General features: G+C 35.5%; 1 protein-coding gene across 8 annotated transcripts in view; it reads right to left on the bottom strand.

The window, feature by feature from the left end:
* LOC123554046 (phospholipid-transporting ATPase IF-like) overlaps window positions 1-16,478 on the bottom strand; it is a 70,529-nt gene that overhangs the window by 51,353 nt on the left and 2,698 nt on the right. For all 8 annotated transcript variants that reach the window (XR_008371771.1, XR_008371772.1, XM_045343906.2 and 5 more), the window contains exons 2-7: window positions 15,485-15,604; window positions 11,359-11,448; window positions 8,709-8,789; window positions 6,033-6,140; window positions 4,769-4,897; window positions 1,123-1,342 (exon numbers count right to left, since the gene is read on the bottom strand). Coding sequence is in view for 6 of the 8 variants with exons in the window: in XM_045343906.2 (XP_045199841.2) it covers window positions 1,123-1,342; window positions 4,769-4,897; window positions 6,033-6,140; window positions 8,709-8,789; window positions 11,359-11,448; window positions 15,485-15,604 (748 nt within the window). In the remaining 2 variants the exon portion in view is untranslated. The remainder of the gene's footprint in view (window positions 1-1,122; window positions 1,343-4,768; window positions 4,898-6,032; window positions 6,141-8,708; window positions 8,790-11,358; window positions 11,449-15,484; window positions 15,605-16,478) is intronic.

Below are 16,478 nucleotides of genomic sequence, written 5' to 3'. Positions count from 1 at the left end.
GGCTAACTTAGCCTAGCTCTTTGGGAATAGACAGTCTGGTTCCTTAACATGCCCAGTGTTTAGCACTGATACAGGCGAAGTTGTCTTTTCTGGGAAGAACCATTACTAGCCTCTTAGGTGGGAGACACTTAAGAGCATCTCAGAAATTTCCAGTGCCTGGACCGGGATTCGAACCATGGACCTCTGGACTGACAATCTAGCGTGTTACCACTAGACCATCGGGCCACCTTTCATGTTGTGGTATGTCTGTTTTCTAAGCTTAGACCATAAAATCAGGTACACAGGATGATAAACATGTCTTTTGCAGCTGTTATCAGACATTGATAAAAGAAATGATAATTTCAAAACTTTCTTGATAAATGTGAAAATATCGCATCGCAGGACCAACCCAGTATATGTGTTACAACAAAAAGTGCTGGTGAAATACTAATTAATGGAATCTGTTCATTCATGCTCAAAGTCTTTCCTTAGATAATCCTGCATTGTGTTGCATTACATTTATATTTATTTAATTTACTTTAAAAAAATATTCAGGCAGTGACGTTATTTACTGCATGACCTTCTTAGTTAAACAGACATGCAGAGTTTTGATCCAGATTTTTAACATTTTATTTAGTTTATCAATAAACATTTAAAAGCTGTCCTATCTAGCATTTTTACATGGTTCCTTGTCAGTTACACAAAGAAAGAAAATAAAGCATTGCGTATTCTGCAATAAACAAACAGGTAAGAGAACATTATGATATCAAATCTGATGGCTAATAGCTGCATTATGTGATATTACATCCCTTATCTGACAAAACAGTATTCCCAATCTTGAGCAAACATCATTTGCTGTAGAAAGGTAACTGTTATAGCAAATTACTTGATTTCTAAGAAGAATTAAGACTTATGTGCAACTTCTTAAATGACCTGCTTGCAAAGTTTGAAAAAAAAGAAGCACATGCTCTGAGCTGATAATGGAAAGTCATTTACAGTCAACTGACATAAAAACTCTTCATGATAATGGAAAATAAAGCACAACTGTATGCTACTGACCTTCTTTTTATCCTTTATAAGAATCAAGACAAACTGCATAAAAAGGGAAAAAAATAATGACATAATGATAAATATTTCTCTTACCATAGATAAATGGTGTATTTTTTAACCGAGCACCTCTTAACAGTATATTTTCTGGTCCTAATGGTTTAACAATATGTTCACCACTGTCCTTAACTATTGTCAAGTTTCCAACAAATGAATACAAGTCAGCAATTGGATGCTCACATTCAATAAATGCTGTAAGTTTGAGGAAGTCATCTTCATGTACATAGCGCCTTGTATCTATTGTACAACAGTGTGTCTGAAAGAAAAATGTCAAAATTCTCTTACACAAAGAAGATAAGGATTGTTCATGTTCATCTTCATGTACATACCACCTTGTAGGGTAATCTAGCACATGTTTTTAGCAAACCATTCAAAAGCCTCTTACAAAGACGATAAGGATTGTTACATAAAAGAATGAGATTTTTACACAAACTAGAACTGTCACAGGAGTGACTCATACCCCCACCATACGGTCTTGTCACAGAAGAATGGCAACCATAAGGAATCTTAAAAATACTTTGGAGTACTTCATCCTGGGCTTCCACATATAAGTAATACTAGTATAATACTAGTATAGTAATACTAGTAAATATATTGAATCTCTAATATTAGAGATACACTAAAAGTGAATACAAAAAAGTGTCTTACCGACCCATGTTACCACGGAAAAATGTTTTTATTTTTACATAGAACTTATAATAAAAAAGTTAGAAAAATACCTAAAATATTGAAAATCTAAAAATAGGATTTCTAAAAATAGACTAATTCCTGGAATTTAAGGGGAAGAAACTCAGTACAAAGGTTAAAAAAAGGTTACTTCCCTTTGGCTCTAAGCCAATCAGAATGAGATATAGTGAAAATACATCAAAATTAACCTTAAATTCTAGGTAAAAGGGGACACAATTCAAGAAAAATAGTGTCAGAGTTATGCACCTTGCGTCACATGATGTGGGTGATGAGGTGGAACATCTATTTTAAGTCTGAATCAAATCCATTCAGTAGTAATTGAGATATAGTGAAAATACATCAAAATTAACCTTAAATTCTAAGTAAAAAGGGGCATAATTCATGAAAAATTGGTGTCAGAGTTACGCACCTTGTGTCACATGATGTTGGTGATGATTTGGTGAAAATACATCAAAATCAACCTTAAATTTTAAGTAAAAGGGGACATAATTCATAAAAAATTTATGTCAGAGTTAAGCACCTTATGTCACATCATCTGGGTGATGAGGTGGAATGACTATTTTAAGTTTGAATCAAATCCATTTAGTAATAACTGAGATATAGTGAAAATACAACAAAATTAACCTTAAATTCTAAGTAAAAGGGGACATAATTCATGAAAACTTGGTGTAAGAGTTATGCACCTTGTGTCACATGACGTGGGCACATGATGTGGGTGATGAGGTGGAACATCTATTTTAAGTTTGAATCGAATCCATTCAGTAGTAACTGAGATAAAGTGAAAATGCATCAAAATCAACCTTAAATTCTAAGTAAAAAGGGGCATAATTCATAAAAAAAAATGGTGTCAGAGTTATGCACCTTATGTCACATGATGTGGGTGATGAGGTGGAACATCTATTTTAAGTTTGAATAAAATCCATTTAGTAATAACTGAGATATAGTGAAAATACAACAAAATTAACCTTAAATTCTAAGTAAAAGGGGACATAATTCATGAAAACTTGGTGTCAAGAGTTATGCACCTTGTGTCACATGATGTGGGTGATAAGGTGGAACATGTATTTTAAGTTTGAATCAAATCCATTTGGTAATAACTGAGATAATAGATTTCGGGACGCAACGGGACGGGACGCGACGCGACGGGACACGACAAAACTGACTCCTATATACCCCCCTCAAACATGTTTGGTGGGGGTATAAAGACAGACTGATACACAAAATATAGGGACTGTTACACAAAAAAATAGAAACTGCTACACAAAATATAGGGACTGTTACACAAAAGATAGAAACTGTTACACAAAATACAGGGACTGTTACACAACAAAAGATAGAAACTGTTACACAAAATACAGGGACTGTTACACAAAAGATAGAAACTGTTACACAAAATACAGGGACTGTTACACAAAAGATAGAAACTGTTACACAAAATACAGGGACTGTTATACAAAAGATAGAAACTGTTACACAAAATTCAGGGACTGTTACACAAAAATCAGGATTTAAACAAAACAAGAGCTGTCGGATGACAGCGCGCTCGACTATTCGAAGAATTGATGGAAGAATGGGGTCAAAATATTACCACAGATTTTCAGACAAAAGAAAAAAATAGATTAGACAAACAATGTTCCTGTATTTGTGGATTTGGATAAGACTTGCACTAAATGGCAATGTGTGACCATGATGGTAATGGAGTGTTCAAAGTGAAACAGTTTAGACAAAATATGGAATGGTATGAGAAACTTAACTTATTTCTATGTCAAAAAAGGGCTTAACTGAGTTAAAGTCCTTGGCCTAGTTATGAAGTCTTGCCTACATAATGTAGACTAAGATGGTAAACAAGTGGTCAAAGTTTCAAAGCCATATGACAAACAGGTTCGGCAAAATATGGACTGGTATGAAAAATTTAATTGATTTCCAAGTCCAAAAAGGGACATAATTCTGCCAAAATAATTGACAGAGTTATGTACTCTTGCCTACAGATGGAAATTATGTTGATGAACAAGTGTTCAAAGTTTCAAAGCCACATGTCAAATAGTTTTGACAAAACATTGACTTGTACGAAAAACTGAACCAATTTCAAAGTCCAAAAAGGGCCATAATTCAACCAAAATAGTTGACAGAGTTATGTACTCTTGCCTACAGATGGAAATCATGATGATAAGCAAGTGTTCAAAGTTTAAAAGCCATATGTCAAATAGTTTTGGACTTGTACGAAAACAGAGCCAATTTCCAAGTCCAAAAAGGGCCATAATTCAGCCAAAATAGTTGACAGAGTTATGTACTCTTGCCTACAGATAGAGACTATTATAATAAACAAATGATAAAAGTTTCAAAGCAATATGTCAAACACTTTATACAAAATATGAACTGGTATGAAAAACTTAACCAAGATTTCTAAGTCAAAAGGGGCCATAATTCAGTCAAAATCCTTGATGGAGTTATGTACTCTTGCCTATAACTGGATATGGTGATGGTAAACAAGTGTTGAAAGTTTCAAAGCTTTACCTCAAAAGACTTTGTCAAAATGTGGACTGGTACGAAAAATTTAACCAAGGTGTGACTCCAACGCCGTGGTGAGTAGGATAGCTCTACTTATTCTTCGAATAGTCCAGCTAAAAAATTAAACTGCTGAAACAATCTTTAATTCTTTTAACTCTAGCTGGTTTCTGACCTTCAGTAACTGCTGTAACTCTGAGGAAGTCATCTTCATGTATGTACCAACTTGTATCTATTTTACAACAGGGTAATTTAGGGCACATTTTTTAGCAAACCATTTCAAAGATTACTAAAATGTCTGACGGCATCATTTATAATCTCATTTCCAAAGAAAGATGTCTATATTTTTCAAAAACATATTAAAGATGTAGAATATCCACATAAAGATTTGTAAATTGTTATTCCTTTCAATAACTAAGACTTAACCATTGATCTTTTCTTTCTTTCCAACTTTAAAAATTACCATCAATGAAAATTACACACACAGTACCTTTAAGTTGGTTTCTCCATCTAAATTTGCTGTAGTTATGTAACAATTTCCTTCTGGGTCAGCGGAAGACAACATGACCATATCACACGGAAACCCTTTGTTACTTTTCACACGTACTATATCACCAACCTGTAACGAGATGAGAAATTTAATAAATTCATTGAATAACAGTACTCTTAATAGACAGTGAAACTTAGTGTATGTGTGTATGTTCCAGTTTAGCGTCTTTTTCAATATTATTCAGTCATATAAATGACAGGTATAGAGAGTTTATAGTCCTGCCTCTCTGGAATATCTCTCCAATACCCAACCCAGTCACATTATACTGTCACCAGGCTAATCAGACCTAGAACTATCCTCTTAATGCTAAGCACCAAGCTAGGAACCTGGTGTACCATTTTTTGGTATGAAACAGCCATAGAGTGAACCCACAACCTCCCACACTCAAAATGCTCAACCACTTTGCTACCGAGGCCATCATTTAAAATATAGGTCAGATATTCATTCTAGTCCCGAGTAGTCCAAATATAATTAGTCCTAATCTTTCTTCCTTTCCTTTCCTCATGCCTGTTCTCAATAACATTGTATTTTCATTTATTCTACTACATTTTAGTAAGTATTTGAAGTGTTCAGTTGAAATCTGCATGCTCCTATCAAATGCTAGATAGAAACGGCGGCACAAGAATTTCACGTTCCAAAAATTCACACTGCAAGAAGCAAAAAGGAGATAATTCAGGGAGTTGTAGTTAATGAATTTAACTATCCTATAAAACACCGGGATCCTTCACATGCTATGATAGAGGGGAAAAATTTCTTTTAAATGTTTTTTTTAAATGGAATTCAAGAACTTATATGTAAAAAAAAATCACCCATAAACCACATATAAAGAGTCATAAGTGGTTTATGGGTGTTTTTTGTGTTTTTTTACAGATAAGTTCCTGAATTTCATTTAAAAAACATTTAAAAGAAATTTTTCCCTTCTATCATAGCATGTGACGGATCCCTGTGCTATAAAAAAGCTAACACCAATTTTCTATTACTTTTTGCACAGTAGAGGTATAATTCTCAATGGGAATATAAGTCTCTGAAAATGTTCTGCCATGTGAATAAGAAAGTATTTTAATATTTGTTTTTCATTTCAACTATTCTTAAAACATCTTTGTTTTAATCAGTTGAAGCAACACAACAAATATGGAATAATATATCATTATCTATTCATTCTAATGTGAGATAATCAGATAATAATTATATAACTGTAATTTACCTTGATATGCATTGATTTAGTCGTTGTAAGGTGCCCGTCTCGTATGATTTCAACCTCTCTATGGTTGACTTCCCGGTCTGATTTGTGACGCAACCAATCTTCATAGCCCTGTAAAACAATGAATACAGAACTGTTAGTATTGAATTCAATAGGGAACCTTTTACTCTTTCACTATTCACTGTGCTAGTCAACAGGACTAGTAACTCACAACCAGATTTTATTATTTTATTATAGTCCAACATGTAGTAGATGACAAAATATTATATGTTGTAATCTTAATACATAATCAGTGAAGGAAGTAATACATATATCTATAACTGACATAAGGGCATGCACTCTGGTGGATTAGTTTACATATTTTCTAACACAAAGCTGCAGTAGTCTACAGGACTACCAACTTGAAAACTGAGTACTAGTCCGCAATGGAATTTGTTAGTCTCTAACTAGTAAAACAATGTTTCAGTTTAAAGCCCAAAAGGCTATTTTTCTAAACTCTTTCAAATATTAAATGTAACATGGTCTGTGGACTTCCTAAAGTACCAAATTAATCTCTTTGTGCAAAGACAACTTCCCATCTTAGAACAGTAATGGTTAACTATATAACTGCAATGGACATTAAATCTTTGTTCAAAAAAGACATTTATTTATTTTTATCTTGTTGGGTTTAGTCAGCGACCTTAACCACTCAGCCAAAGAGGCCCCTCAAAAAAGACAATAGTAATCAAGGATAACCTTTTTGTCTGAAATCAAACCCATAACCTCTGGTTTGACATTTTGAAGCTCTATAATTCTTTATATGGATGTCCAATAGAATGAAAAACATCTTTGTTGCAATCAATATAATATTATGATAGCTCTAATGCAAATTATTATGTATGTAAAGTTCCTAGCCAGGTATGAATAAACCATCTCATATATCTATTAAACATGGCTGGATTAATTAAAATTCAGTTTTATTAACTGTCTGTTTTTGATCAAGACGTACTCCACTTCCATTCTTTTTGTATGGTGTACCTATTAAACGTATTAAAATCAGACAGAAACTAGCATGACTATTTCAAAGGTAAAACTTAATCTAACTTAAAAATTCAAATTTTGAACGTGTTACAGCACCCAGGCTAGCCCAAGCACCCAGGTTAATTACAAAAGCACCCAGGTTAACTCAAGCAACCCAGGCTAACTCAAGCACCCAGGTTTACTCAAGCACCAAGGCTAACTCAAACAACCAGGTTAACTCAAGCACCCAGGTTAATTACTCAAGCATCCAGGTTAATTCAAGCACCCCAAGCTAACTTAAGCACTCAGGCTAACTCAAGCACCCCAGGATAACCCAAGCACCCAGGCTAACTCAATTCAAGCACCCAGGCTAACCCAAGCACCTAGACTAACTCAAGCAACCAGGTTAATTCAAGCATCCAGGTTAACTCAAGCACCCAGGTTAACTCAAGCACCCCAAGCTAACTCAAGCACTCAGGCTAACTCAAGCACCCCAGGATAACCCAAGCACCCAGGCTAACTCAATTCAAGCACCCAGGCTAACTCAATTCAAGCACCCAGGCTAACCCAAGCACCTAGACTAACTCAAGCAACCAGGTTAACACAAGCACCCAGGTTAATTCAAGCACCCAGGTTAACTCAAGCACCCAGGTTAATTCAAGCACCCAAGTTAACCCAAGCACCTAGGCTAACTCAAGCACCCAGGTTAACTCAAGCACCCCTGGGTAACTCAAACACACAGCGCCTGGGCAATTGGCCGTATTTGAAATGAATTTTGAAGTAGTTTATAATAAAATCAAGAAATAATATATGATCATGTTGAAGGAGGTTTAGTCTGCCTTCGTTAAGTTTGTCGGCTTTTTACTCGCCGATTGAAAATTTTCAAAATGGCGGCGGTAATACAATAGCGCGACACGTGCTTGAATTGGATGACCTGCTATTTTTAGATAACGTTGCAACGGTCTAAATTTTAATCGATTTGAATGTTTCTTCTAAAAATTTGAATAAGTTAAATATGTTCATGATTATACTCACAGAGTCGTGAAATAAAACACTAGGATCGGCGGGTCTAACTAGGTATGGTCAGGTAACCCGAAACAAACATTTTTAGGCCTTATTACGTATGATGATTCACATTTTAAACAGCGGAATATATTGTGTATATGCCAATCAATTAATAAAGATTTAAAAATTCCATTAAAACATGCTGAATATTCGAATATAGCAAACCAAATATTCGAATATTGATTTCAGTATTCATTCCCATCCCTAGTTTCTAAATAACATGTGTTTCTAAGTTTATATTGATATAGTTGCCACTGGTTGCCTATATGGGTGACACAGAAGATACTTCAATTCTAGAAGCTTTCCCAGGGCCTCACTGACAAATGAAAATCAAATCCAAAGTACTAGTAACTTTTCTCCAGAAACCGGAATCAAAGCGACAATCCCCAATTTCAACTTTACAACTTGACAGCTATTTCAGTAGTAGACCTGTACTCATAAATTTCCGCGATTATGTATTCTTTGTATCATATTTCCCTATCCTTTGGTCACAGGAGAAACCTGTCTTTTTTTTGCATTATGACAGGAAAATGTAAAATTTGCATATAAATGTAATGAAACAAAAACTGCAGACAGTCTTTATGGGTTCCACTACCTTACTATACAGTGACTTACCTGTTTTATGGCTGTACATGTGATGACAAACACAAGAGGAAGAATACTGGTGACAGGACTCACTGGAGTGTCAATCGTCAACTGTAAATATTGAACAAATGAGCCATGCCATGAGATAACCAACATAGTGTAAATATTGAATCTGGTCAGGATCCATACTGTTCGTTAATGGTTTCTCCTATTGCAATAGGCTTTGAAAGCGAACAGCATGGATCCTGACCAGACGCGTGGATCGCAGGCTGGTCTGATCCAGCCGGTCACAAAGCCTATGTTGTTTTCTCATGGCACGGCTCAAATCAATGATAAACATTTCTGACAATACATATACCATTCAAGCTTTTACGGTCATTGGTCCCCACAGATACTAGTAAGTTCAAAGTGCTAATTCATGTTATATTACTCTGAAATAGGCAAATAATAATATTTGTTGAAAAAAAACTCTAAAGTATGTGAATTCCTCTATGTCAACCTGAACTTTTTAAGGAAATGTCATTCCTGAACCACTTCCTTGTGAAAAATAAACTCAAGACATTTTCATTTTAAATATTACTTTTTACAAAATTCCCAATTTAAACAGAATCACAGATTTCAAAAACTTTAAAAAGCTGCCAATTCTTACCATTTTTCGGGAACAGAAACGCTTGACTATTTAAAAGCCTTGTCACTTAAAAAAAAATATAAATAAAAACATACACATAAAACAGTAACCCTGCTTTGTCAAATTTTAGATCAAACCAAAAAAAAAACAAGAGGACCATAATGGCCCTATATCGCTCAACAGAGTTGATGGCCATTGACCTAGTTTTTGACCCCACATGACCCAGTTTCGAATTTGACTTGGAGATCACAAGCATAACATTTTGACCAAGTATTATAAAGATTGGGTCACAACTGTTGGCCTCTAGAGTGTTTCACATATTTTTCCTTTGATTTACCAGGTGACTAGTTTTTTAATCCACATGACACAGATTCAAACCTGTAACTATAGATCATCAAGAAAACATTCTGACTAATTTGCATCAGTTTCAAACTTAAATATGCTCTTTAGAGTTAACAAGTTTTCCTTTGATTTGCTAGTGACTAGTTTTTGACCCACATGACCCAGTTTCAATAACTTGACCTAGAAATCATCAGACAAACATTCGATTCAGTTTCATAAAGATTGAGTCACACTAATGCCGCTAGAGTGTTCACAAGCTTCTCTTTGATCTGACATGTGACATAGTTTTTGACCCATATGACACAGATTCAAACCTACCAGAGATCATCAAGGCAAACATTCTGACCAAGTTTCATAAAGATTGAATCACAACTGTGGCCTCAAAAGTGTTCACAAGCTTTTCCTTTGATTTTGCTTACTGACCTAGAGTTTGATCCCACATGACCCAGTTTCCAACATGGCCTAGACATCATCAAAACAAATATTCTGACAAAGTTTCATAAAGATTGGGTCACAACTATGGCCTCTAGCTTTTCATGTGATCTTACCTAGTGACCTAGTTTTTGACCCTACATGACCCAGTTTTGAACTTGACCTAGAGATATCAAGACAAACATTCTGAACAAGTTTCATAAAGACTGAATCATAACTGTGGCCTCTAGAGTGTTCACAAGCTTTTCCTGTGACCTGGCCTAGTGACCTAGTTTTTGATCCCACATGACCCAGTTTCAAAATTGACCTAGAGATTATCAAGACAAACATTCTGACCAAGTTTCATAAAGATTGGGTCATAATTGTGGCCTCTAGAGTGTTCAAAAGCTTTTCCTTTGATCTGGCCTAATGACCTAGTTTTTGAACCCACATGACCCAGTTTCGAATTTGACCTAGAGATCATCAAGACTAACATTCTGACCAAGTTTCATAAAGATTGGGTCACAACTGTGGCCTCTAGAGTGTTTACAAGGCAAATGTTGATGGACGACAGACAATGGATGACGCACGCAGACAATGACCGGTCACAATAGCTCACCTTGAGCACTTTGTGCTCAGGCTGAAAAAAGTCAAAAATTGGTACATATTTGTAAAACAGCAAAAACATAGTTGTGGGCCCTGTGCATTTCATTTCAAAGCATTACTCTGAACAAGCGTGCTTAGTTTCAAGCCATTACCACCTGTGATTGCTGAGATACCAACTTACATAAAGAAACTTAACCAAAAATTGCTAAGTCAAAACAGGGGCTTAAGTTTATAAAAAGGTTGCGGAACCTGTGCATTGCAGATCAGGTCTTACTGAATGAAATTCCAAATTAAACCTCAGATGCACAACTTTACATGCTGAAGAACAATCCTATGATGTTTCATGAGTCTAAGTGAAATACTTTTCAGATATGCATAACATAAATTCAGGCAGACATCTGGATACAGACAGACGGACATAGACGAATCTTGTTCCCACCAAAAAGAAACTTGGGGTGGGAGAAAAAAGGGTTGCAAAAACATGACCAGATGTCAACAAATGGGTGAGTGCAATAGCTCTACCTACTCTTCAAATAGTCAAGCTAAAGATGGTTCTTCACATGTTTAAATATGAGCTTAACTGTTACAGCAAGGATGCCTTTTCAGAGCCAATACCACTGGGAAGATTAACATGCATGTATTGTAACTAGGTTGTTGCTCAGAACTTTATCACCAAAATTGCAAAATACTTACCTGGACAATTCCAACACATAGGAAGTAGAAGTTGGCAACACGTCGGAACTGCTCAAATAAGTTCTTTGGGAGAAAATTCCACGATGTATACTGAAAATTTGAAAAGAGCATAGATAAAACAGAATAAATAAAACGAGATCATGTAAGCATAATTGCTTTTAAACAAGAGCTGTCACTAATGCTGACAAATGCCCCTGCAGCACCTTGACTTTGACTGGATGGCCCAAGTCAGTAGAGTCGTGTCATCAATAAGTACTATCAGCATGTTAAGTTGAAAGTCCTGGGTGCAGTGGTTCGCGGTAAGTGCCTTCATGCAAAAGTTAACGTTGTATGACAACTAACGGACTGACAGTTGAAAACTAATATCCTCCCTTCGGGGGCATAAAAACTTTGACAAGATAATTAACCAAACATGCACCTGTGGCTCAAATTCATAGTTAACTATTTTCAATTAAAAATTTCCTCATTTACACACCCTGTCGGTAAAACAGCATTATATGAAAATTGCACAAGCATTATGTTCAAGAATTTTATTTCTGTGCACAATGAAAAAATGCCACTATATCATTTTTATTGAGAAAATGTTACTCAAGTTATAAAGTACATCTTACAGGCCTGGGGAGATTTTTTTAGCTATTTTTAAGAAATCAGCCGACATTTAGGAAAATTTCGAATGAAAGGTGCATATAACTTTATTGTAATTTCTGACCAAATTCTCCATTCAAAAATGTTCTTCTCTTTTCTCCAATCAATTTTTTTTCTTTTAGTTTTATAAATCATTCTAAGTTGGAAAACAGCCTAAGACTGGCAAGCAGAAATTATCGAGGTCCAGCTTTGGAAAGCACAATCTAGGAAGCATATTTCACCTTATTTAGGTATAAATCCAGTTAATTAACTAGAGCTGCTTTTGAGAAAAGTGCATGTCTCTCACAACGGCCTAATCATCTAAGTAGTAAGTCAGTCTTTATATACTGCTTACTCCCTACAAACATGACAAATATACCTTTGAAGAGTAAAAAGGCTGATTTTGGGTAATTCAAGGGCCACAATTTTAAAGTGCCTGGGGTGATTTGACTTGTTAATGAACTTGGCTGAGGAGTTATGGTCAAAAACATTTGGTTCAAGTTTGATAAAGATTGGAGTAGAACTGTTTGACTTATAGCGCAGACAAGAGTAACAAGAGCACTGCCTTGCGGGTGCAGATGCTCATCTGATTTTTTTTTGTCTCTGTATAATAGAAATATTGTCCTATCCATGATTTTCTAGGTCCAAAAGGGGCCATAATTCTTGCAAAAAGCAATGCAGAGTCACCGTACTTGCTGTGCAGAGCCAAATTTTAATGCCAAATAATTGCTCCAAGTTTTAAAGCAGTATCTTCGACAATTAAGGAGAAAAGTTTACCTAAATGCAAAACTAAACCAAGAAATCTGATATTTTCTTAGTCCAAAAGGGGTCATAATTCTTGCAAAAAGCTATTTCTTGCTGTACAGAGTCAGCTATTGATGGTGAACAAGTGTTGCAAGTTTTAAAGCAACAGCTTTGATAGTTTAGGAGAAAAGCTGACAAACACAAAACTTAACCAAAAAATCTGATTTTCTAAGTCCAAAATGGGCTATAATTCTTGCAAAAAGCAGGATGGAGTTACGTTTTTGCTGTACAGAGTCAGCTATTAATGGTGAACAAGTGTTGCAAGTTTTAAAGCAAAACCCTTGATAGGTTAGGAGAAAAGTTGACCTAAACATAAAACTTAACCAAGAAATCTGATATTTTCTAAGTCCAAAAGGGGCCATAATTCTTGCAAAACGCAGGATGGAGTTATGAACAGAGTCAGCTATTTATGGTGAACAAGAGTTGCAAGTTTCAAAGCAATAGCTTTGATAGTTTAGGAGAAAAGCTGACCTAAACATAAAACGTAACCAGGCAACGGCAACGCAAACACCGACATCAATCAAGTGATGACAATAACTCATCATTTTTTTCAAAATTTAGATGAGCTAAAATGCAGATTTTCCGTAATTCACAGGCCATCATTCCAAAGTGCCTGGGCCGATTTGGCTAGTTATCGAACTTAGCCAAGGACGTATAGTCAAACACATTTTTTCAAGTTTGGTGAAGATCAGATGAGAAATGTTCGACTTAGTGCGTGGACAAGAGTAAAAAGGCCAATTTTCGGTAATTCATGGGCCATAATTCCGAAGTGCCTGGGCAGATTTGGCTAGTTATCAAACTTGGCCAAGGACTTATGGTCAAACACATTTTTTCAAGTTTGGTGAAGATCAGATGAGAAATGTTCGACTTAGAGCGTGGACAAGATTTGTGACAGACACACACACAGGCAGGAGTAAATCATTTTGTGTCCCACACCACTGTGTGGTGGGAGACATAATTACCCAGACAGGGCTTTTTCCCCATATAGAGTTACCAAAGCAAACAAGAGCTGTCAAAGGAGACAACACGCTTGGTAGTGACATAGGGCAAATCTGAGGAAACTAATGTAACTAGAACTGTCACAGGAGTGACTCATACCCCCACCATACGGTCTTGTCACAGAAGAATGGCAACCATAAGAAATCTTAAAAATACTTAGTCTTTGGAGTACTTCATCCTGGGCTTCCACATGTAAGTAATACTAGTATAATACTAGTATAGTAATACTAGTAAATATATTAAATCTCTAATATTAGAGATACACTAAAAGTGAATACAAAAAAGTGTCTTACCGACCCATGTTACCACAGAAAAATGTATTTACTTTTTACATAGGACTTATAATAAAAAAGTTAGAAAAATACCTAAAATATTGAAATCTAAAAATAGGATTTCTAAAAATAGACTAATTCCTGGAATTTAGGTGAGAAACTCCATACAAAGTTAAAAAAAAGGTTTACTTCCTTTGGCTCTAAAGCCAATCAGAATGAGATATAGTGAAAATACATCAAAATTAACCTTAAATTCTAGGTAAAAGGGGACACAATTCAAGAAAAATTAGTGTCAGAGTTATGCACCTTGTGTCACATGATGTGGGTGATGAGGTGGAACATCTATTTTAAGTCTGAATCAAATCCATTCAGTAGTAACTGAGATATAGTGAAAATACATCAAAATCAACCTTAAATTTAAAGTAAAAGGGGACATAATTCATAAAAAATTTATGTCAGAGTTAAGTACCTTATGTCACATGATGTAGGTGGTGTGGTGGAACAACTATTTTAAGTTTGAATCAAATCCATTTAGTAATAACTGAGATATAGTGAAAATACAACAAAATTAACCTTAAATTCTAAGTAAAAGGGGACATAATTCATGAAAACTTGGTGTCAGAGTTATGCACCTTGTGTCACATGATGTGGGCACATGATGTGGGTGATGAGGTGGAACATCTATCTTAAGTTTGAATCAAATCCATTCAGTAGTAACTGAGATATAGTGAAAATACATCAAAATCAACCTTAAATTCTAAGTAAAAAGGGGCATAATTCATAAAAAAAATTGGTGTCAGAGTTATGCACCTTATGTCACATGATGTGGGTGATGAGGTGGAACATCTATTTTAAGTTTAAATCAAATCCATTTAGTAATAACTGAGATAGAGTGAAAATACAGCAAAATTAACCCTAAATTCTAAGTAAAAGGGGACATAATTCATGAAAACTTGGTGTCAAGAGTTATGCACCTTGTGTCACATGATGTGGGTGATAAGGTGGAACATGTATTTTAAGTTTGAATCAAATCCATTTGGTGATAACTGAGATAATAGATTTCGGGACGCGACGGGACGGGACGGGACGGGACGGGACGGGACGCGACACGCGACAAAACTGACTCCTATATACCCCCCTCAAACATGTTTGGTGGGGGTATAATCACTTGAGTGATTAATAGCCTGGGACAAGAGTTTAAGTTTGAATCAAATCAGTTTAACAATAACAGAGATAGAGAAAGGGTGCATCAAACCTTAACCTGAAATTCTAATTAAAAGGAGAGCATAATTCATGAAATACTTGTGGTTGTGGTGCCACATGAGGTGGGTAATGATGACGAACAACTATTCAAACTTTAATGCTGGTGTTTATAGCATTCCCAAAATGATGAAAAACGGTCTGCAAGACAAGTAAAGGTTATATACCCTTGAGGAGACAATCTTGTTATCCGGATATATCTCAGGGATGAACACTTCTTCATCATGTGGGTGTTTGTTTCCAACATATACTGTTCTACTGGCTGGCCTCTGCTGTTGATTACATGGCTAAAAAATAAATGTATAATGTTAACAAAAACACAAACTTATTTGCTATAACTTTGTTTATAGCATATTCATACTGCTGAAATTTTGCTGAATCATTGTTCCCTGCAGAATGAAGATTCAAGCAAATTTTCTTGCAAATTCTGTGCAGATTTATCAATGTCAGAGCAAAATGAAAAATTAGCATATTAGAAACTTAGTTCCATACTCTAAACATAGATGAAAACAGGCCCAGAAATTTTAAAGTAGTTGGCCTCCAATTTTGCATCAAACTTTTCAAATTTTAAAACAACAAGAGCTCCATCAAGTTGGGCAATATACGCCAAAAGGGTTATATCAAAGAAGGACAGACCAAATTTAAAGAAAAAGCAAAATTTAAAGATTTTTTGTTTTGCTGGGAGGTATGAGTGGGAGGGGGTGGGAAGCAGGGTGTGTGTGTATGGTGGTGGTGACAGGATATTAAAGGGCAGCAAACTAAATGATTTTTGCGGGGTGGCAGGGGAGGGTCCCGGGGGAGTTAATGGGGAGGGGTGTAATGTAGATTGTTGCAGTCTGCTCATCGCCTGAACCACCTGCCTATTTTCCAAATTCAAGTCAATACCTTTAACCCTTTACTCCATAGATACGCATTTTAACGCATCTATGCATTACTCCATAGATACTCCTTTTAACGCATCTATGCATTACTCCATAGATACGCATTTTATCGCATTCTACTACACTGATAGTTTAAATGCAAAATACCAATAAAATATATTGGCACTTGAAGCCCACAAAAGCAATATTTGTGAAGTTAAACTGTTAATAAAAGATCAGTTTCAGAAAATCTTGTGGTTATATTGTAATTTATTGATAATATCACTTTTAATTCAGGTGG

The sequence above is a fragment of the Mercenaria mercenaria genome, chromosome 7, assembly GCF_021730395.1.
Source record: "Mercenaria mercenaria strain notata chromosome 7, MADL_Memer_1, whole genome shotgun sequence".
Classification (NCBI taxonomy): Eukaryota; Metazoa; Mollusca; class Bivalvia; order Venerida; family Veneridae; genus Mercenaria; species Mercenaria mercenaria.
This window is presented reverse-complemented; position numbering and strand designations above follow the sequence as displayed.